General features: G+C 48.5%; 3 protein-coding genes across 7 annotated transcripts; 2 read left to right on the forward strand and 1 right to left on the reverse strand.

Moving 5' to 3' along the window:
- Positions 1-839: 839 nt before the first annotated feature.
- LOC121175385 (chromobox protein homolog 2-like) lies at positions 840-4,797 on the reverse strand. 3 transcript variants are annotated; one of them, XM_041029146.1, is made up of 5 exons: positions 4,725-4,797; positions 4,588-4,631; positions 3,734-3,799; positions 3,268-3,337; positions 840-3,170 (listed from the first exon to the last, which is right to left on the reverse strand). In XM_041029146.1, the coding sequence occupies exons 1-5, from the start codon at positions 4,788-4,790 to the stop codon at positions 1,758-1,760; spliced, it is 1,659 nt and encodes a 552-aa protein (XP_040885080.1). In that variant the 5' UTR covers positions 4,791-4,797; the 3' UTR covers positions 840-1,757. The 3 variants fall into 3 exon arrangements, with proteins under 3 accessions (XP_040885080.1, XP_040885079.1, XP_040885081.1); XM_041029145.1 differs by having other exon boundaries at positions 840-3,173; XM_041029147.1 differs by lacking the exon at positions 4,588-4,631 and having other exon boundaries at positions 840-3,173; positions 4,725-4,781.
- An 875-nt stretch (positions 4,798-5,672) lies between these two features.
- On the forward strand, positions 5,673-9,350 carry LOC121175388 (cytochrome c oxidase assembly protein COX11, mitochondrial). 3 transcript variants are annotated; one of them, XM_041029150.1, is made up of 5 exons: positions 5,673-5,782; positions 6,568-6,930; positions 7,006-7,161; positions 7,389-7,514; positions 7,819-9,350. In XM_041029150.1, the coding sequence occupies exons 2-5, from the start codon at positions 6,619-6,621 to the stop codon at positions 8,005-8,007; spliced, it is 783 nt and encodes a 260-aa protein (XP_040885084.1). In that variant the 5' UTR covers positions 5,673-5,782; positions 6,568-6,618; the 3' UTR covers positions 8,008-9,350. The 3 variants fall into 3 exon arrangements, with proteins under 3 accessions (XP_040885084.1, XP_040885083.1, XP_040885085.1); XM_041029149.1 differs by lacking the exon at positions 5,673-5,782 and adding an exon at positions 5,816-6,248; XM_041029151.1 differs by lacking the exon at positions 5,673-5,782 and adding an exon at positions 6,306-6,377.
- A 402-nt stretch (positions 9,351-9,752) lies between these two features.
- rab40b (RAB40B, member RAS oncogene family) lies at positions 9,753-20,359 on the forward strand. Its single transcript, XM_041029148.1, has 6 exons — positions 9,753-10,334; positions 14,168-14,228; positions 16,012-16,072; positions 17,180-17,257; positions 17,681-17,903; positions 18,380-20,359. The coding sequence occupies exons 1-6, from the start codon at positions 10,193-10,195 to the stop codon at positions 18,673-18,675; spliced, it is 861 nt and encodes a 286-aa protein (XP_040885082.1). The 5' UTR covers positions 9,753-10,192; the 3' UTR covers positions 18,676-20,359.
- The last annotated feature ends 234 nt before the right edge of the window (positions 20,360-20,593 follow it).

Here is a 20,593-nt window from a genome sequence, read left to right on the forward strand (position 1 = left end):
CAAACACTCATTCATAAAGCAGCACTATGACTCACTGCACTGTTATTCATGCATCCACATGGTTTATTAATCTGTTCATTCAGTGAATTTAATGTTTTCATCTCAGTCGAATATTTTCTTGTTTTTTAACGTCACATTCAAACTGTGAGTCGAATGTTAGAACATGTGTGATTGTGTGTCGTTTCCTCACTGCAGACACACGCAGCTCAGACAAACTGATGTGGAGGACAGGGACAACGGAGGACTCTGTGGGACCGGAGCGGACTCTGTGGGACCGGAGCGGACTCTGTGGGACCGGAGCAGACTCTGTGGGACCGGAGCGGAGTCTGTGGGACCGGAGCGGACTCTGGGGGACCGGAGCGGACTCTGTGGTGCCATCAGCCGTCTGCTCTGATGCTTCATTCACTGCTCAGCAGGGACACCTGCTGGTGAAGGTGTGAACTGCAGCCACGAGACATTTTGATCCTTTATGCTTTATTTCAAATACTGTCAGAATGGCAGAGGCACACAGGCTACAAGTATCTGAAGCTAGTAAGCCAATATGAGCACCAGATAGATCAGATATCACATGAAAAAACATATTTACAAATATAAATTAACACATATTTCAACTCCAAAAGACACTGTGACGGTAAATGTATTAAAACTGTATAAAACTGGGAAATAGTGATGAAGGAATGTCTCTCTCTGTCTGAGACGAAGAGGAGAAATCAGCTTACATTTATACTGTGTGTAGTGCAAGGAACACTGTCAATAATCAAACATGAAGAACAGGACGGTTCACATTCGTAACACCTTTGGTCCGAGGAGAACTGGGTGAAAGTTTACAGATCGCAGACAGACCTCACTTCTTCTTCTTCTTTTTTTTTTTTTTTTTTTGTTTGAACATTTCTTTGAAACATGCTGCCCTGGATAAAGCCACACATTTAGGTTGGATACAGGTCAGACGAGCACAAACATCCTACTCAAACTAATCATCACGAGCAGCTGAACGTGGCAGTGGGCTCGAGCGTGACAGTCCTGCTGTGAGGAGAACCTGAGGCACTGGAGAGGTGGTGTGGTACGTCCATCTGTAGCTTTAAACCCCGTTTCACACTTTAATCCAACGCAGCCGCTAAACTGAGCCACCGAGCACAGCCTATCCACTGATGAAGCCCAGGAGAGGATCTGAAAGCCAGAGAAGACAGTGGGTCTTCACTAAAGAGTCTGTTCTGGAGTGAATGAATGAGCCTTCATCAAATCATCTCTCTGAGACCTGGACCAGTCTCTGTCCACCTGCACTGAGCCTGATCTCGAGCTGACACCTGACCCAGCGTTTCACAGGTGAGTCCTGTCAGCTGTTAGCAGGTGGCTCCGGACTGTTTCACTCAGAGTGTTTGTTTTCTTAGTGAAAATGAGTTGAAGTTAAGTCGACTGTTGAACAGTAGGACTGTTTACAGTGTGTGATCATAGTGTTTGACAGAATCCTCCTCCCTCCTCTGATTCTTCAGTTCACAGGCTGCGTTTTAACATCAGTGTAAACGGGGTGTAAAGGTCAGGGCTCTCGCTCAGCGTGCTCTCTCCACGTCCTGCAGCTTATGTAACGTCAGTGGATTATTGAACCCACAGAAACGTACGGTCTGATCTGTGGGTGACTGAGCTGTTGGGAGATGAACTCGTGGGCGGCGTAGGAACCCTGAGAGCTGTTGGAGGAGAGCGCTGTGAGACAGCTGGGTCCAGCTGAGCTCTGCAGACTGAGGCCTCATCGCGGACGTCCCTCAGTGATTTCGTGAATTGAAGAATCCCACGCTGGTCGGAGACTCCTTCACCGTCACCGTGATGAAGTTGGCGGTGACGTCGGTGACGAACACGTGCTCCAGAAGGCTCCGGGTCGGCCTCCAGTCTGTTTCCATGTCCAACCCCGCGGCGTCGCTGCTGAGGCCGGGCCGGCTGCTGTTTGCGTACAGCGAGGCGTCGTGCTCCGATTCGCTGCTGCTGGTCTCGTCGGAGTCTCCGGTGCTGAGCTCGTTCAGGCTCCGGTTCTGAGAGTTCAGCCCGTGTTTCCTGTCCTCCTGCCTGCCGCCGCCGTTCCCGCGGCCGGAGCTGCCTCCCGCCAACATCTCCTTCCCCCTGCCCTGCTCTGTAGCGCCACCTGCAGCCAGACCCGAGCGCTGCCCTCCAGCTGATGTTCGAATGTTGCTCCCTGCTCCTCCTTTCACAGCGGTGCTGCCGCTTCTTAAGCTGGACCTGGACGCTGCAGCTGCAGCGCTGCTTGTGTTGTTTCCCTGAAGGCTGCCGCCTGCCTGCAGCTTGCTGACGCTCTGCAGGTTGAGGGCTCGGAGGCTCAGCGCCTGGTTGGCTCGGTCTCGAGCCGTGGGCGAGGACAGTGGTGACGGTTTGGAAAGAGCAGAGTTCTGCTGTTTGTGCTGAACCAACCCGCTCTGGCCTCCGACGCCCTCCTGCCTCCTCTGGCCCAGCTGGGAGCGCTGGGCCGCCGCCTGGCCTCCCCCGAAGCTGCTGTGCAAACCCAACGACCCTGAGCCGCCGCTTTGTTTCAGAGGAGACACTTTGAACCCGTCTCCTCTGCTGCCTGACTCGGACATGGAGCGCTTCAGCTCGGACACAGAGTTCTTACTTTGTGGTGAAGGACTGGCTTTGTTGTGGGAGGAAGAGGAGCCGGCAGACAGAGAGGAGGCGGGCAGGGAGCGGCTGGTCCAAATGCAGCTGAGGGATCCGGGTTTGGAGGCGGCCGTCTGGGAGAAGGAGCTGGTGGTGGTCTGTGAGGCGGATGCAGACTCGTCTCTGGAGGTCCTGCTCAGTCCGGTGTAGGTGAAGCTGGCTGGCTGCAGAGGCTTCTTCACCCCGGGCCGAGGCTCGTCTCTGGGCGGTCTGAGTGCCTGGTGGTGGCGTGGAGGGGGAGGAGGCGGAGGGGGCGGAGGTCTGCTCTTTGCTTGTCTTAAAGCTCTCAGGTCTGGGTGGAGCGGCTTCCTCCCACGCTTCTTCTTGTGGGAGGGATCCGGTTTGGCCAGCATGATCTGGGGCCTCTTTTGGGGGACGGGGTGGACCCGAGGGCCCGGCTTCGCCTTCTTGGCGTGATCTTCATCTTCTGAGGAGGAGGAGGAGGCCGATGATGAGAGGCCGGAGGAAGAGGAGGACGAGGAGTGGCTGTCTTTCGTGGCAGTTGGTGCCGGCTGCTGAAAAGATAAAGAATAATGTGAGTGAAACGCGAGACGTCGTGTTTTTAAACCTGGAATCAAAAATCAACCGACTGCATTCCAGCTGCTTCACCTGAATCTTTCGCGGACGTCCTCTCGGCCTCTTCCCTTTCTTCTGGAACAGAAGCTCCCGCTCTTGTTCTCTGAAATAAGAACAACAGCATCATCAAGATGAGACGTGAGAGTGAGGAAGAGTCTGTTACCAGCAAACACTCTGATGAAGCTGCTGCTCAGTCACGTCTGAATCCACAAAACATCATCTGTCAGATGTGTTTCCTGAATTCATTCAGCTCTGTGGTGCTGCTGAAGCGTCAGAGGCCGACACCTCAGACTGAATCTGTCTGTCCAAATGTCCTGAAGGCGAAGCCACAACATCTTCACTCTGATTTCTTTATTCGGTCGCTTGAGTGAAAGAATGTGACTGAATGTAAACAGTAATGAAGCTGTAAACATGGACGTCAGTGTGTGAGCAACAGTTCACACACTCACACTGAGGTTAGCAAGTCATACGTCACACTCACACACACACACACACACACCTTTTGTGAAACGCTGCCAGTAACCTCGGGTCCAAAATATTCTCCTCTGGCTCCCAGCTGTTGTGCCTGAAAATATCAGAGAAAGAAGAGTTTTCATTAAATCAGTCGTATAAATGATCAGCTCACGCTTCATCACTCTCTCCTGTATAAACCAGGCTGCAGCTGTAAACTGGCTAAATGACAGAAAATGATGAGAAACTAACAAATGTTTCGTGTTTGCAGCTTCTCAGAGCTGAAGGAAAATTAACTGAAGATCTAAAACAGGTTTAAATCGTCAGCTGGTCCTCTCACACTTTATCACTGACAGCTTTGTGCTTATTATTTATATTTTTCAGAGGTTAGAGGGTCAGCAGACTGAACGAGAGCTGAGGTCCTCCCTCTGGTCTGAGGCTCTGGTCTCAGCCCTGTGCTGGTCTCAGTCTGTGGGTCTGCAGCAGCAGCACAGACCGAGCAGATGATGGATGTTTAAATGTCTCTGGGCTCTGAGCATAAAACCACACGGTTAAACGTTAGCGCCGGTTTTTCTCTTTAAACTGAGCAGAACCAGCTTGTGGTTCTGGTTCCGCCGGTTTCAGGCGAACCAGCCGAGCCCGCCGCTGAGCCTGCTCGGATACTGGTTCTAGCATCAGCTGCTCGGCGAGAAAACGGCAGGAAATGCCGAAAAACGAGCCCCTGTCTGACGGAGTATCCGTCGGTCCCGGTGTTACCGGGTGGCCCTGATGGTTTTACGCCGCCCCAGGCAGATTAAACCCCCCGCGGCAGAACAGTCACCGGGCCACGGCCGCGCATTGTCTGCCGCCGTTCTTCAGCTCCTGAGTGTGTCGGCTAGCACCGGGGGCTAGCTAGCTACTTACTTAGACGACCACCCCCTCCACTTCACCAGATATTCAAACTTCCCCTGCGGACAAACACACACAATGTCAGAGACACACGGACAGCCGCCCCGGCGACAACATGAGCCCCCGCTGCACCGTGACCGGCCTCCGCTTACCTTCCTCGGCCGTTTGCTGAGGATGCATTCCGCATCAAATACCTGGCCGACTGTGACCCCCTCCATTACTACAGCAGCCCCTCCGCACGGGCAGCGAAGCGCTTTTGACCTCACACGGCCGCCGTACATCCGTCTGACTCACGTTATTACAACCACATTAATAACAAAGCAAGTACACAATAACTACACGTAGGACCAACGGTAAATGATGGAAATATAGAAACCGAATAATTATACAGCCCAGTAAATAATACTGTTATAATGGATAATAACGTGAGAGGGCCCGAGGGGCCCGGGAGGTCAGGGCCCCTGGACAGGAGCCTCTGTCTGACGTGACTGTCAACACTTGTTGTTAAAAATAACATGTTGTAATCAAATAAACAAACAAACAAAGATTCTAACTGAGTCCAGAGACACACAACGACCACAGAGGGACACACAAACGTGAGACAACCACAAAGAGACACAAACTGTCTTAGCCCAACCCTAACTAACCCTGGCCAACCCTAACTAACCCTGACTAACCCTGACTAAGCCTGACTAACCCTGACTAAGCCTGACCAGCCTTAACCCACATTGAAAGAAAATAATAACAGATGAATAAAATAATTATTGTAAAGCTCAGAAGTGAATTCCACTTCTTCACTGAACAGTTTTCAGCGGTGCAGTAACATGTACATGGATTCTTCTCTCTGAGCTGTAGAACATGGTCCAATAAAATAAAACATCACACTTGTTCTTTACTTGTGCAGTAAATGCACCAGCTGCTTTGTAACACTTCCCCTCAGAACTTTAAAGGAAAGTCTGAGGGTCCAGAGCAGGTTCTCACGTTCAGGGTAGAACCAGGTCCAGGTGAAGGTCCTCGTGAGTATAAAAAGACAAAGCGTGCGCGCACCATAGATACCCGCGCGGAACTCTGCAGGCGGAACCTTTCCGGATGTGGTTGAACACAGACGGAGCCAGTTGAGCGTCGCACCAGTGTTACGTTCGTTTCCGTGGAAGATGTTTGGTAATGTGCGACAGTGCGGCGGTGAATGACACTGCAGCTCATTTCTAAGGTACCAGCACGTTAAAGATCATTGGAAACATGTTCAGAAAAGAGCGTTAACGTGTCGTTTTATTTTTAAACTCTGTTTCTTACCAATATTTGTATTTATTATATTCACAACGGCAACTTTCTGTTTGCTCGCTTCGTTGAATTTAACCTGATTTTTCCATCAAGATCAACGAAGCTAAACTAAAACCTTAGTGTGAGTAACCGCTCAGTGGCGCCTTGTTTGAACCAGGACCCGAACCAGGACCCGAACCTCGGCTTCAAACATCAGTGTCATCTGTCAAAATCAAACTCTAGCCGGGAAAGTGGGGTCTGCTGTGAGGAGAGGGAAATTCATTTTCCTGCTCAGGTCACTGTAAGATCGCTGCTGCTAAAACAGTAACACGCCGAACTGAAAAGTGACTTTTAAAACAGCAGAGGAGGGAAATGAGTCATTCTACAACAGAACGGAACATTTGCCAATAAACAAGGTGGCATTAAAATGCGGCTTTTTTAAACGGAGTTTGGTTTGGTGTGCTTCTCGACAGACATCATGATGTATCGGTTGGATTTTTTGTGCACACAGAGAAAGTAGAGCTGCGGGAAACATTCATCCGCTGGTTTGTTAATCCTTAAAACGTTTTAGGAAAAAGAATTTGCTGCTTCCTGTTTCTTCTCTTCTCTGACAAAGTTTCGACAGTTTTTCTGATTCACATCTGCACGTTGTTGTTATGTGTTTATTTTGTGTTGTGGTTACATAACTTCTCATGATCACATGTTCAGAGCTGTTGGTGTTTGTCCTCCCTCCAGGTGAGTTTGTGCTGACGGAGCTTCAGGTGTGGACTGACTGCAGTACCAGCCATGCTGCTGCCTCTCCTGGTGCGTCCGTCCCTCCGTCCCTCTCATGCCTCAGTGCTGTTAACACAATGCGTCCGGACGCTGCGCTGCCACGCTGGCAGGACGCTGCACTCTCAGACCGAACACCTCCTGCGACGGAGGCTTCCTCTGCACTTCCAGAGCCGAGGCACCAAGAGCCGTGGCAGGAAGACCAGGAGCCAGGAGGAGGACTGGAAGACCAGGAACAAGACGGTGCTGACGTACATCGCTGCTGCCGGAGTGGGGATGATCGGCCTGTCGTACGCTGCAGTGCCGCTCTACAGACTCTACTGCCAGGTGAGGACAGGAAACACCTAACACCCTGAGCCAGAGCTCCACTGTGCCTGTGTGACCCCTGTGTTTGTCTGTCAGGCGTCAGGGCTCGGCGGCACGGCGGTGGCCGGCCATGACACGGGTCTGGTGGAGACGATGAAGCCGGTGAAGGAGCGGGTCCTGAAGATCACCTTCAACGCTGACACACACGCCAGCATGCAGTGGAACTTCAGACCGCAGCAGACCGAGATCTTTGTAAGACCAGGTTCACCCTCAGTCCGTCTGTTCAGGCTTTTCAACAAAATCCACTTCTGATTTCCTCAGTGTGAAACTGATCTACAGCATCTGAGTGTTACATGAACTGTGAAGGTGAAATCAGCTGAGTGGCTCAGGTGTGAGCAGAGGTCCAGAGCTCGGGGATCGAGGCTCATCACTCTTCACCTGAGAGGCTTTTACATGATGTTTGTGTTGTGGTTATGCAGGTGGTTCCAGGTGAGACAGCGCTGGCGTTCTACAGAGCCAAGAACCCCACAGACAAACCTATCATCGGCATCTCCACCTACAACGTGGTACCCTTCGAGGCAGGGCAGTACTTCAACAAGATCCAGGTAGGGTACCAGTACTGGTGTGTTTCAGTTCGGTCTCTGGATCTTTAAATCTGCCACTGCCATGTTCTTTACAACAGACTGGTTTTTCTTAAAGTCCCAGTCCTGGTTCAGGGTCTGAAGCTCCCTCATTTATAGTCTGAAAACATCATCTTCAGTTTTCAGGACATGAGAAGACGGAACAAACGTTTCCTGTCCAACAGGAGAACAAGGAATCAAAGTGTTGTTCTTTGACCTTTGACAACGTGATAAAACATCTGCATCCAGCTGTTTAACCTGTGTTTTGCCGCCGTCTGTCTGTCTGCAGTGTTTCTGCTTCGAGGAGCAGCGTCTGAACCCTCACGAGGAGGTGGACATGCCCGTCTTCTTCTACATTGACCCGGAGTTTGACGAGGACCCCAGGATGGCCCGAGTGAACACCATCACCCTGTCCTACACCTTCTTCGAGGCCAAGGAGGGTCAGAGTCTCCCTCTGCCCGGATACAGCTACAACTGACCGGAGCACACCAGCACCACTGAGAGGACCGTGAAATACTGGAGCTGGATGTTTTGGTTTCTGTCCCAGTCTGAGAAAACACCAAATGGAAACGAGTATAAGAAGTAAGAAAAGAAGAAATAATCCAAGACACTTTTCTGTGACTCTGAAGTGTGTTCTTCAGTGTATCAGTCCAGTTTCTTTCATCAGCCTCTAACAGAGAAACTGAACACCTGGTTTTATTAAAAGACGGAAAATGTTTGCTGTAAATCGTGTTGTCCTCAGTGCAGCGTCTCTTTTGTCTTGGACCTCAGAACACAACAGAAAAATAGGACTCAAAAGAAAATCAGTGATGAGTTTGCTGATCCTCGAAACGTCCTGAATCAGGTTGATCTCAGTCCTTCATGTGAGGAAACAGAGTTTTTAGCCTCGTTAGAAGAGACGAGTTCCTTGGATCCGTTTTTCTACTTTTCACGTCACTTGTGTTCGATGCGTTTGAGACACTGAGGACAGGTGTGTGTGTGTGTGTGTGTGTGTGTGTGTGTGTGGTCTGAGGCCTGAGAGACTGTAAATACATCTGAATATCTCCAGTTAATCTTACAGCTGATAATGAATCAATAAATTATGGTTTGCATTAAATTATGTTTTTTTTCTTTAGTTTTTTTGTTTCTCATTTTGTGACGGAGAACACGACAGAACTCCACCCGAAGTTTGTTTAGTTCTATGATGAGTTTATTTATCTCCACAGAACAAAATCAGGATAAACGTTTACTATTTTTTATTTATCTCTGTTTGTCCTTGATTTCCCACATTTTAACAAACTTTTATTTTTCTTCTGTGTTTTGATGATTAATGATCACAGAAAGGTTCTTGCACAGCATCAGCGCCCAGTGACAGGTTCTGTCTCTGTGACATGAATAATGAGTAAATTGAAGCGTTTCAGTGATGGATGGTGTCGACAGGTGAAGCCGTGTCTCTGTTTCACACCACAACACAACTTTTATTACTGCATGTTTGTTTGTTGGTTGGTTGGTTTGTTTGTTGGTTTGTTGGTTTGTTTGTTTATTGGGAGTGCTGCCTTTTGTCCTGACTTTGTTCTGTGGAAACAAAAACATGACACAGGAGAAGCAAGCCTGTTTCCTGTTGAGGAATGTTTTTGATTTTAGATTGGAAGTTTTTTCGGACACCAGGGGGCAGCAGAGGACAGAAATCCGATGATCTGTAACTCTGCTTTTAAATGTTCTGAGTCTAAAATCCTGCTGGTTTCTAAACAACAACCACAGAGGATAATGTTGTGTTTGACATTTAAAAAGAAGCAGCTTCCTGAACTGATTAAAGATCATTGAATAAAAGTCGGTGTAAATGTGAGGTGAGCTGAAGGTGTGGTGACGATGGAGGAAGAACTCACTGCACCTTCACATTTATTTACTACCCAAGTTTCAGCATCAAAATTTAGTTACAGCACAAAAAGTAAAAATATCATTTTACATTTGGCTGATTTCAGAATAATGTTCATCATATTATTGCATCGTGATTCCCATCACTCAAACATATAGGTCCTCTGTCATGCTTTTATTTTGTAGGCTCAGAAAGGAAGCTGTATGTTCATCTCGTGCATCGTCTCCGCCCACGTGTTGACGGACATCACCGGAGTCAAATCCCGGTTCTAGGTTGCCCTAGCAACTCAGCGGATGAACCAATCATGTAGCCCCTCCCCCCAACCCTTCCATCCCCGTCCGCGGCACCACCTCCGCTGGAGCAGGGAGGTGGAGGGAGGGAGGCCGGAGACCTGCGAGTTTGTCCTCGTCAGTCCGGAGTCCAGGAGTCTCTGTGAACTGTCTCCGGAGGATTTTAATTTCCTGCGTAAAGGCGCGCAGTGCGTCCTGCGCGCGCTGATGGCACAGAGTGCGCGCGGGTCTGTGTAACCTCGTGCTTGGACACTTATCGGTGTCGCTGATTCACGCTGGACACTTGTGGCTCTCCTGGACACTGTCCGAACCTGGAGACCGAACTGTCTCTTCCATGTAAACACGCGCCGTGGACCGCGGAGGGACTTTAACCGTCGCGGGTTTGTTCCTGTGGACTTTACGCGTCTCTGTCTCTGTCCCTCTCGCTGTGGACCGGGAGGAAGAGGAGGCGACGTTAGGCTGCATGCTCCCGGGTCTCGTCTCATGATGGGACACGGCAGCTGTCATCTGCAGCGAGGATGAGCCACAGAAGCAGCCCGGCCAGGGCGTACGACTTCCTGCTCAAGTTCCTGCTGGTGGGGGACAGCGACGTCGGGAAGGGCGAGATCCTGGCGAGCCTGCAGGACGGAGCCACCGAGTCCCCGTACGGATACAACATGGGTGAGTGAGCGAGTGTGTGGGGGTCACACACACACACACACACACACACACACACACACACACAGGTTGGCTCTGATACCTCCTTCTGAATCAGGGACTCATTGTAATCAACCTCGGTCCAGTTCTGAGGGACATCACGCACCCGGGTCCTGGTCTGAGAGCCTCTGCTGTGTCTCTGCTGTGTCTCTGCTGCGTCTCTGTGTGTCACTGAGTGAACTTGGGCTGGAAACTTATTTCCTGTGACTCTGAGGGAGCTGGACACGGCTGTGAGTGTGTGGGAGACACAGGTCCAGGTGTGTTTGGTTCAGTCAGGACAGGTAGGAACTGGGCCTAAATCAGAAATCAGCTGTTCATATGAGCCTTTAACATCCAGAGTGAGCAGGAGGAAGAGTCACAGCCAGAAAAACCAGTTTTAACGTTCATGTCGGCGCCTGATCCGAAAATACGTGAACCTGCCCGCTGAGCCTGACACTTGGTCCTGACTCACAGGTGAAGATCACAGCAGAGTCTTCAGGACGACGCCTACCTGTTTATTACCTTCATCCTGACCTGAGGTGGTTCCTGCAGATCTCAGATCTGTACAGTGTCAACAACATAAACAAAGTCTAACCTGTGCAGATGCTGATTTCGTGTCTCTGCTCGTCTCAGCAGCTGTGGGACACGTCTTCAAACCAGCGTCAGACCAGATCCGTTTATGTTCAGATAGAGTTTGTGGATTTGTTTCCAGATGTTTGATGGAGAAATGAGTGTAAATGCTCAGTGTTGTGCAGTTAAAACCAACAACAGTCCTGTGAGACCTCAGTTTGTGTTCACCTGTCTCTCAGGTGCTGGTTCACCTGTCTCTCAGGTGCTGGTTCACCTGTCTCTCAGGTGCTGGTTCACCTGTCGGAGGCAAAGGTGGAAATAACAGAGGTGACTTTTCTGCTTCAGTTCAAAGATTCAGTCACTGACAAAGTCACGTCAGTATCTACACCAGCAGCGTGTGTGTGTTTATACTGTGTGTGTGTGTGTGTGTGTGTGTGTGTGTGTGTGTGTGTTTATACTGTGTGTGTGTGTGTGTGTGTGTTTATACTGTGTGTGTGTGTGTGTGTTTATACTGTGTGTGTGTGTGTGTGTGTGTGTGTGTTTATACTGTGTGTGTGTGTGTGTGTGTGTGTGTGTGTGTGTGTGTGTGTGTGTGTGTTGATACTGTGTGTGTGTTGTTTGAGGGTTCAGACTTGGTTTTAGGGATCAGGTCAGTTTTAGCAGAGTGTCCCCACAGGGACAGTGGACACAATCATTGTGTGTGTGTGTGTGTGTGTACAGTGTGTGTTGGACCTGTGCAGGCCTGTGAGGTATTAATAAACTCCAGCTGGCAGCTGCTCGTGACTCACCCTCCCTCTGCAGGAGGTCGACAGGACGAGTCGACGCTCTCGGCTTCGCACGCTCGTGATGTAAGTCTCGTCTCTCGCTGTGTTACATCATCACATGAAGAAGTGAACAGAAACACAGGTTCATCTGAAGGTTCCTGTTAAAGTGTCACAGATTCAGCAGATACACCTACCTCAGGCAGAGACGCGTCTTTCTGCTCCATCTGTGGACCAGAGACACAAGAGACGAGAGTCCAGACCACCAGAGGACACTTTGAATGTGTCCATGTCTGCGGACATGGACACACTCGCTCAGCGTTCGTGTTGACGTGAGGCTTTGCTGCTGCAGCTTTAATACCTCAGACATTCAGCTGACAGCGACTTAGTGTGACGGCAGAGAAAGCCCCGCTGCCTCCGACCCTAATGTAACCAGCAGCAGCCTGTAGAGTGGAGGTCAAAGGTCAGGGATGACAGAGAAGAGGCCGTGGATGTGGAATGATGCTGTGTGGAAAAACAGCTTAGCTTAGCTGAATAAAGGTTTAGTTATTAGAGTTGTTACAAATGTCAGTGAGGTTTTCTTACATCTGGAACCGAACCCGCCACACACACTCACACACACACACACTCACACTCACACACACACACACACACACACCAGGCCGTTTGGCTCCAGTGATGGAAAACCAGAGCGTCGAGGTCTTGGTGTCTGCTGTTTCTGGGTCATGAGGCATGATGGGAGATGGAGACATAGCTGTGGTCAGCTGCCTCTCTTCCAGCGAGCTTCGCGGTTAAAATGCGGGGCAACTGCTGGCTTCACTGAAACCATATCACCGTCCCAGCAGGGGCTTCGCTCTCCAGAGGGGAGCTGCTTTTCCAGGCTGCGGTGGGAGGAAACCACACCGGGGGAAGCCTCGATCAGAGCTCGGAGGAGACGTAAGCCAAGAAGAATGCACACTAACAGCCTCACAGTTTGTTTGGGGGATTTTATGGGCCGTTGATAATTACTCATAAATGAGACACATCAGGAAAAGCCAACGTTTGCTTGTTTACAATTTGTTTTTAACACCCGTGATCAGCTCTTTGTGAGCGTTGTGTAACTTCACAAAAACACTCCACTTCTCAGCTGAACTTCCAGCAAACAGCCCGAGCTGTGTGTGTGTGTGTGTGTGTGTGTGTGTGTGTGTGTGTGTGTGTGTGTGTGTGTGTGTGTGTGTGTGTGTGTGTGTGTGTGTGAGATGCTGCCAGGAGAGGCTGACTCATTCCTCTGGATGTGTGATCCTCTCACAGATGCAGTCACCTTGTCCAGAACATGAAAAATACGCAGATGTGAAGTTTTCTGAGCCGAGTGTTTCAGCCACAGTCGTTTCTGTCGAGCTGCAGAGTGAAGAGGTCAGAGGTCAGAGCAAGCAGCTGACTGTGATCAGGCTCAGCGACACACACACTGTGATCAGGCACAGAGACGCACACACTGTGATCAGGCTCCCTGCAGGTCGTGCCATCAAAAACTAAACAAACAAACAGAAACTCCTTTAGTTTACCACCATCATGGACTGATTCTGTGTGTGTGTGTGTGTGTGTGTGTGTGGTTGGCAGCCATTGTTGCAGCACCACAGCAGAGTCGTCTCTGCAGCTCCTGATAATTACTGTTATAACAGAGAGAAACCGCTCGCTGCTTTTGTTCCCTCCGGAGACTCGTGTGACAGCAGCCTAATGTTACCAGCTAATCAAGTGTGTGGTGTGTGTGTGTGCATGTGTGTGTGTGTGGTGTGTGTGTGTGCGTGTGTGTGTGTGTGTGCGTGTGCGTGTGTGTGTGTGTGGTGTGTGTGTCTGTGTGTGAGTGAGAGACAGAGGGGGTTAGCTGTGAATCAGAGTTGTTGCCCACAGAAACAGGATGGACATGCAGAGGATGTTTTGAAGAACTGGGCATCAGTTTCCCCCTGAAATGGAGAAGAAGCAGAAAGAACCAGAACATGGTCTGAGCTGGTCTGAGAGCAGCATGGACACACACTCTGCCCTTTATTTAATCACTGTGGAAGAACGGGTGTGTGTGTGTGTGTGTGTGTGCGTGTGTGTGTGTGTGTGTGTGTGTGTGTGTGTGTGTGTGTGTGTGTGTGTGTGTGTGTGTGTGTGTGTGTGAGTCATGGCCGCTGGGTGAAGTCCAGCGTAGATTTCATCATCTGTTCGTCTCCTCCCTTCGCTCTGATTGGACTTTAACTCCTCGTGTTGACATTTTCAGAACATGGTGCAACACTGTTTATTAAATGTTTGTGTGCTGTAAATACTGAATGAGGGGATTTGTCTGCTACAGTTGTTTATTTGTGTTTAAATGATTTAATTGTAAAACTCAGAACCCGTTTTACCTGAAATAAAAGGTGTGAACTGACGTTTAATTCTCCATCAGAGCGTCGCCTTCCTGTTGCGTTTCTCTCTCCTTCACTTTGTTTCTTGTCTCCAGAGTTTATCATTTGTCCTGTTTCGTTTCAGGAATCGACTACAAGACGACCACCATCCTCCTGGACGGGAGAAGAGTCAAGCTGCAGCTGTGGTACGAACTTTTAACACCACACGACACCAAGGTCTTCATTCGCTCCGGATAAAACTCATGCTGTTCTCCTGAGTGAATCCCAGCCGCCGTCATGTGATCGGCAGCAGGGAGGCTGATTGTGTTAAAGGAAAGCACGATGACCCAGACCAGGTTCTCACTCTGCAGAGAGTTTGGACCTGGGATAAACAGGAAGCACATGAGGCTGCTTTGACTTGATAAAGAGCTGTTTCAGGTGACGCAGCCTCTGGTGGACGAGCACTCAGACCCACAGCTGATGCTCAGGATCCTGTTTGGACCCTGAGGTTCCTTTAAAAGGTCGCTTCACTGAAATAACAGAACAACTCGTCAGATTCAGGTTCTACAGTAAACACGATTAAAGGTCCACAGCCAGAGGAGGGGCCTGTGCAGACAGGAAGGAGCACAGGGAATATGGTTCAAATCAATATCACAACTTTACTGATAATGTTTATGACACGTTAAAATGCACAGTCACATGAGCCATGAAACCACGATGAGCTGTGTTCATGTCAGATATGATCTCAGCACGAGAGGTGATCTTTGTTTGGAGTACACTGATGTGTGTGTGTTTCAAAACCTCCACACACTCATTTAGAAAAGGACTGAAAGAAAGCTGTGGGTGGGATTATAAAGCACTGAAAGCACTGCTCACACACACACACACTCACACACACACACACACACACACACACACACACACACACACACACACACACACACACACAAACGGCTCTGAACTCCCGGGGCTCTCAGAGGTATTTTTAGAGCAGTTTTGCTTTTAGCCGAGTCAATATTAAATTATTAATCTGAAACTTTGATGTTTAAGCGGATGAGACGCTTTAGCTCTTTTGTGTGTCTGTGTGTTGGTGTGTCTGTGTGCGTTTGCCTCTCCTCTGGCTACACAGTAAATCCCCATCAGAGCCGATGTGATGCTACAGTTTCATGAACGCTGTCGTCTTCAGCAGCAGCACAGATGCTCCTGTCTGATTCTCTGACTTCCTGCTCCATCCTGTAAATACCACACTCAGGTGGAACAGGAGGTCGTAGGTGGAACAGGTAACCAGGTATATGTACTCCATTACATGGGCTGAAGCTCCGGCGGGACATTCAGATGAGACAAAGCGTCTTTGGCTTCTGTGAGGTTGTTGTTATTACCCTGTCCTAATGTAAACGTGTGTGTGTCTTTAACATGTATTAACCATTTAAATCGTCCCGGTTGTTCATGTACTGTGATGGTGAGAGAGCTGTCTCTGACTGCTCTGTCCTCTGTTCAGAGGACAGTCCGCCTGATAACAACAGATGGAGTCTCTCAGTATCAGTTCATGATGAGTCTGCCTTGTTTTGTTGGACCACCTGACTTCATCCAGCAGCTGTCTTCTGTCTGGAACAGTCAGGACCAGCAGGCCAGCAACCAGTCCGCGTCCCATGAGCCAACCAAAACACTGCTCTGCTGTTCGGCTCTGGACAAACCTGCTGTTAGGAAACACACTGTTGTTTTTCACTGTGGACACTCACAAAAAAACAAAAACCCAGAACCACAGTACTGAGGCGTTTCCTGAAAGCCTGGATCACTGCATGGGGGTTTGTCCTTAATCAAGTCCAGAGTGGAGACCAACAAGTCTCGAGTCAAAGCCAAAGTCAAAGCAGCGCAGTCAGTCACAGTACAAACAGTGCAAGTCAAGACCAGCAAATTTCAAGGCAAGTCCAAATCTGACCTTTGACCTTTGTATGACAACACCTGCTGCTTTTCTTTTCTCTGTTCCAGGGACACGTCTGGTCAGGGACGATTCTGCACCATATTCAGGTCCTACTCCAGAGGAGCACAGGTAATCACACCGTCTCCATTCACTGGCAGTTTTAGTTTCTGAAACCACTGGTACACCTGTCAGGTGTCATGTTTCACATTACACGTTACTAAATGTGCTAAATCTGACAGAAATTCATGAACATGTTTTGCTTTCTAACTGAAGCTGCTAGTTTTGTAAAATGTCTGCTTCTTATTTGCTGTAGCTCTGCTAACTGTTAGCCACCGTTGGACTGCTGTAGCTCAGCCCTGCTAACTGTTAGCCACCATTGGACTGCTGTAGCTCAGCCCTGCTAACTGTTAGCTCAGCCCTGCTAACTGTTAGCCACGGTAGCCACCGTTGGTTTGCTTTTAACCCAGCTAACATCTTGCTGGCTGATTCTGCGTTACCAGCAGCTGTTTGTGATTTCAGTTGACTGTAAACGAAGCTGTTTCTTTAACTGACCCTGGACCTGTTCACTTCCTTCAGCTGAGGCTCACAGAGTTTTTCTCTGTGCTGTTGTTCTGACCTCAGACTGACTGTGAGGAAACTCATCCAACACATCAAACAGCCTCAGACGGCTTTGTAATGTTCCCACCGGAGAAAGAAGAAAACACTTTTCACTGAATGAAGTTGTATTGTTGTCATCGCTCACCAGGCTGTTCGTGGGCACAGAGGATGTATCACCATGGCAACAGTGACACCATCACCACAGCGAGGCTAAAACCTGGTCATGAATCTTTAGTGTTTCAGATACATGCAGGTGTTAGGAAGCCACTGATTTCATTTACAAGGTTTTGGTTATTTTGAGTCTTTGTGCTGGTTTTGCAGTGGCGCCCGAAATGTTTTATATACACACACACATATATAAAATATATATATATATATATATATATATATATATATATATATTCTTTTTTTATGCCCCTGCCTCTGAAACCAAACTCTTGTCCTCTGTTCATGAAACAACCAAAAGCAGAGAAACGTTAAATATTAGCTGCAGGTATCGAAGGTAGATCATCAGTGATGCATCAAACAAACGAACCAAACATTTCTAACGTCTAGCGTCGAGTCTGATGTGAACACAGTGATTTTATGTTTCAGTAATGACAGTAAACTGCTGCTGTGTGTTTGTCTGCTCGGCCTCAGGGAGTTATTCTGGTGTACGACATCGCCAACCGCTGGTCCTTTGATGGAATCGACAGGTGGATCAAAGAGATAGATGAGGTCAGTGATCAATCAGTGGATCGATCTGCTGTGTTTGACTGTCTCTGTGTGATATTTCCCTCAGTCAGCACAGTGTTTGCCGTTCAGATGTTATTTAACAGACTGAGACTTTAACTGAATGAGTCAGCTACGATCACAACAACAACAACCCACACACTCACTGCAAACACTGCTGCTCTGAAACAGGGATGGATGTCAGGAGTTACACCGAATCCCAGCAGGATTTTATCTTTCTGATCACTCTGTCCCGTCACTCTGAGCTGTAGGTTTCAAACATTTCCCTTTCAATAATATTTCAACAAAACTGTGGAGTTGGGACAGGACTCTGCACTGAGTCAGTGTGTGGTCGGCTGGATTTCTAAACGCTGACGTGAGCTGAAAACCAAAGATAAGACCCCTCCTCTCTGTTTTCTGTTTACCCAGCATGCCCCAGGGGTGCCTAAGATCCTGGTGGGAAACCGTCTCCACCTGGCCTACAAGCGTCAGGTGACCACGGAGCAGGCGCAGGTGTATGCGGAGAAGCTGGGTGTCACCTTCTTTGAGGTCAGTCCGCTGTGTAACTTCAACATCACCGAGTCGTTCACCGAGCTCGCCCGAATCGTCCTGATGAGACACGGCATGGAGCGTCTGTGGAGGCCCAACAAAGGTCAGCCACCGTGTTAGTGCGTGCACACACGGGTTTTAGTGTCTCCAGTGAGTTTTCACATGAGGTCTCACTTCTTCATGAAAAACTAAAGGCACTGTTTTGTATGTAGGTTTGTGCTGCCCTCTGCTGGACAGCACTAAAAACACATGCTCCTCTTTGTTTTCTGTGATTTTAGTTTGACACAGACACAATGAAAAACTGTTTAGTATCTAAAGACAAAAAGAACTTAACTTTGTTCCATACAATTCCATAAAACTCGCAAAGACAATAAGACAGTTCAACAGGACACCAGTGTAGGGATCTGAGAACTGGACTGACGTTGTCTCTCCTGGTCTCAGAGATGAGTCTAGATCAGCTGCAGTTGTCTTGAAGTTCTGCTGAGACATAAGTCATTTTCTTCTTGACTGTCTTTAAGGGGTCGTCGGCTGAATTTGAGAATTTAACTGAGAAAACTCTCCCCCTCCTCTGTCCCTCAGTCTTGAGTCTTCAGGACCTCTGCTGCCGCTCCATTGTCTCCTGCACCCCCGTCCACCTGGTCGATAAACTCCCCCTCCCTCTGGCTCTCAAGTCCCACCTGAAGTCCTTCTCCATGGCCAATGGGCTCAACGCCCGTATGATGCATGGACGCTCCTACTCCGTCACTGCCAATGCCGACCACCACGGCGCCACCAAGAGGACGGGGGGGACGCTGCTGAAAAAACCCAAACTGATCCGACCGCCTCCCCTCAGCCCGTCTGCACAAAGCTGCAGAAACAGCTGCAAAATATCCTAACAGCTGGACACATGGACCAGATGTTGTGTCAGTAAACGCACCACAGCCTGTTTTCAACGTGTATGACACCGGAAACCCATCTGGTCTTTAAGGCTGAGGAGACGGTGTCCAGGTTTGACCTCCTGCTGCTCGTCACTGTAGTGAGTGAACAGCAGAAAAAGAGGAAGTGGAACCAAAATAAAAGCTGTCAGCAGTTTGACTTCAGTCACAGGAACAGCGAGCTGAGGTCCTGCCGCTTTTCACATTCGCCTCTGTTCATCAGTCACAGGCGGGCTTAAAACGCTGTCTTCACGGGTCCAAAATGCTGGATCCGGTCTGAAAACACGTCCTGATCCGAAACAGAGCTGAGGCTCGTCAGAAGCAGTCTGCAAAGACCAAACCACAGACTGACTGGACCTGACCGGACCTGACTACATCTGGACTGAGCCTGACTTGGGTCCTGGGTCTGGTCCCACAGAAACCTGTCAAATATGTTATTAGCATTCAGCAGCTGCTGAAGCCTAAAACACGTAGAAGCTGTAGTTTGGGAACAGTCCTGATTCACGGTGAAGACCGTGGCAGCTGGAGTGGTTCAGATGTTGAGAAATTCATGTTTTGTCTTTGTTAAATTTAAAAATTAAGGTTTTTGGATGAAATCAGCTTTTCCACAAAGATAAATAACAGAAACACTCCATGGGAAATTTCTTCCACAGATGAGCAGGAAGTGGAAAAAAATCCAGCTGAGCTTTGTTTAAAAAAACTTTTTTTGATGTTCGCTGAGTTTCTGGCTCAGTTTGTTTGTTTGATATGTTTTATGTTCTCACGTGGACACAGAGAGGACAGTGTCTTTAACTAAAGGGTCTTTGTCTTTCTACAGCCTCAACATATTAAAGCCACTGTCAGGAAAAAAATATTTAATGTTACGACAAAAAAAATCCTAATGTTATTCTATGATGAAACATTAAGTCAGTTATACTGTCAGACTGAAATTTTATTTCAGTTTGTCTCATTCAAACTTTTTTATTTATAAAATAACTTTATTCATGAAGGAGGTTTATAGTAAAGCGTTTGTCTCACAGAGCAGTGACTAACTTTTTTACCAGTCACTTTTTTCTAATAACTTCAGGATTTTTTTTCTTACAATATTTAAAACATATTCTTGTTTTTTTTTTCTTGCCAGTGGCTTTAATACTCAGAGACACGCAGAGCTGGACTTTTTAAGCGGCCTGTAGTGATGATGAGTTTTTACCTGCAGGACGTCACTGAGCCTCACAGACTCGTCTTTATAACTGACCACAGGTGGAACTTTCCTTTAACGGTGAGTCAGCGTGTTCACAGTCACACATCTTCCTCCTCAGGATGTTTTCTACAAAACAGACTCATGGACGATACACACACACACACACACACATTTGTACAAGCACTACGGGCACTGTATTTTGCACAGTGAAATCCGTGAATACACTAAATCTCTGTCTGAGATGATGGTGTGTGTGCAATATTTGTACGTGTTGTAAATGTAACTTTGATATGATGATGATGATGATGGAGAAGCTGCAGGGTTTGAACGTGTGTTATATTTTCCTTGAGTGACACCTGTACCAAAGACTCACCTGCCGCCCACAGAGGAGGAACAGAAAGGTGTTTGCACTGTTTATCAATGTTCAGTAAGAAGCACCTTTACAATAAACTCAGCTCACCGTGACTGTGAGTGGTCTGTACCACCACACCCTGTAAACACTGTGAAACCAAACTCCTCCATGTCTGATCGACAGGGTTCAGGGTTTTAGTTTCAGGGAACAACTGATCTCAGTCTCAGGTCCTTCAGTCCTGTCCTCACATGTTGACCACTGTGGGACAGTAAGTCACACACAGCCATTATCACTGGACCTGCAGAAACAAACCATACTGTCACTGACAGGTGATGATGGAAGCTCAG

The sequence above is a fragment of the Toxotes jaculatrix genome, chromosome 21 (assembly GCF_017976425.1).
Source record: "Toxotes jaculatrix isolate fToxJac2 chromosome 21, fToxJac2.pri, whole genome shotgun sequence".
In the NCBI taxonomy this organism is placed as follows: Eukaryota; Metazoa; Chordata; class Actinopteri; family Toxotidae; genus Toxotes; species Toxotes jaculatrix.

Bases quoted from the DNA above. Each gene is read 5' to 3' on its own strand.
- LOC121175385 (XM_041029145.1), bottom strand. From the start codon at position 4,790: ATGGAGGGGGTCACAGTCGGCCAGGTATTTGATGCGGAATGCATCCTC. The intron at 3,338-3,733 runs GTGTGTGTGTGT...TTCTTATTTCAG, and splicing joins CTGGCAGCGTTTCACAAAAG to AGAACAAGAGCGGGAGCTTC. The intron at 3,174-3,267 runs GTGAAGCAGCTG...TTATCTTTTCAG, and splicing joins GACGTCCGCGAAAGATTCAG to CAGCCGGCACCAACTGCCAC.
- rab40b (XM_041029148.1), top strand. From the start codon at position 10,193: ATGAGCCACAGAAGCAGCCCGGCCAGGGCGTACGACTTCCTGCTCAAG. The intron at 10,335-14,167 runs GTGAGTGAGCGA...GTTTCGTTTCAG, and splicing joins CCCGTACGGATACAACATGG to GAATCGACTACAAGACGACC. The intron at 16,073-17,179 runs GTAATCACACCG...GCTCGGCCTCAG, and splicing joins CCTACTCCAGAGGAGCACAG to GGAGTTATTCTGGTGTACGA.
- LOC121175388 (XM_041029150.1), top strand. From the start codon at position 6,619: ATGCTGCTGCCTCTCCTGGTGCGTCCGTCCCTCCGTCCCTCTCATGCC. The intron at 6,931-7,005 runs GTGAGGACAGGA...TTTGTCTGTCAG, and splicing joins TCTACAGACTCTACTGCCAG to GCGTCAGGGCTCGGCGGCAC. The intron at 7,515-7,818 runs GTAGGGTACCAG...GTCTGTCTGCAG, and splicing joins AGTACTTCAACAAGATCCAG to TGTTTCTGCTTCGAGGAGCA.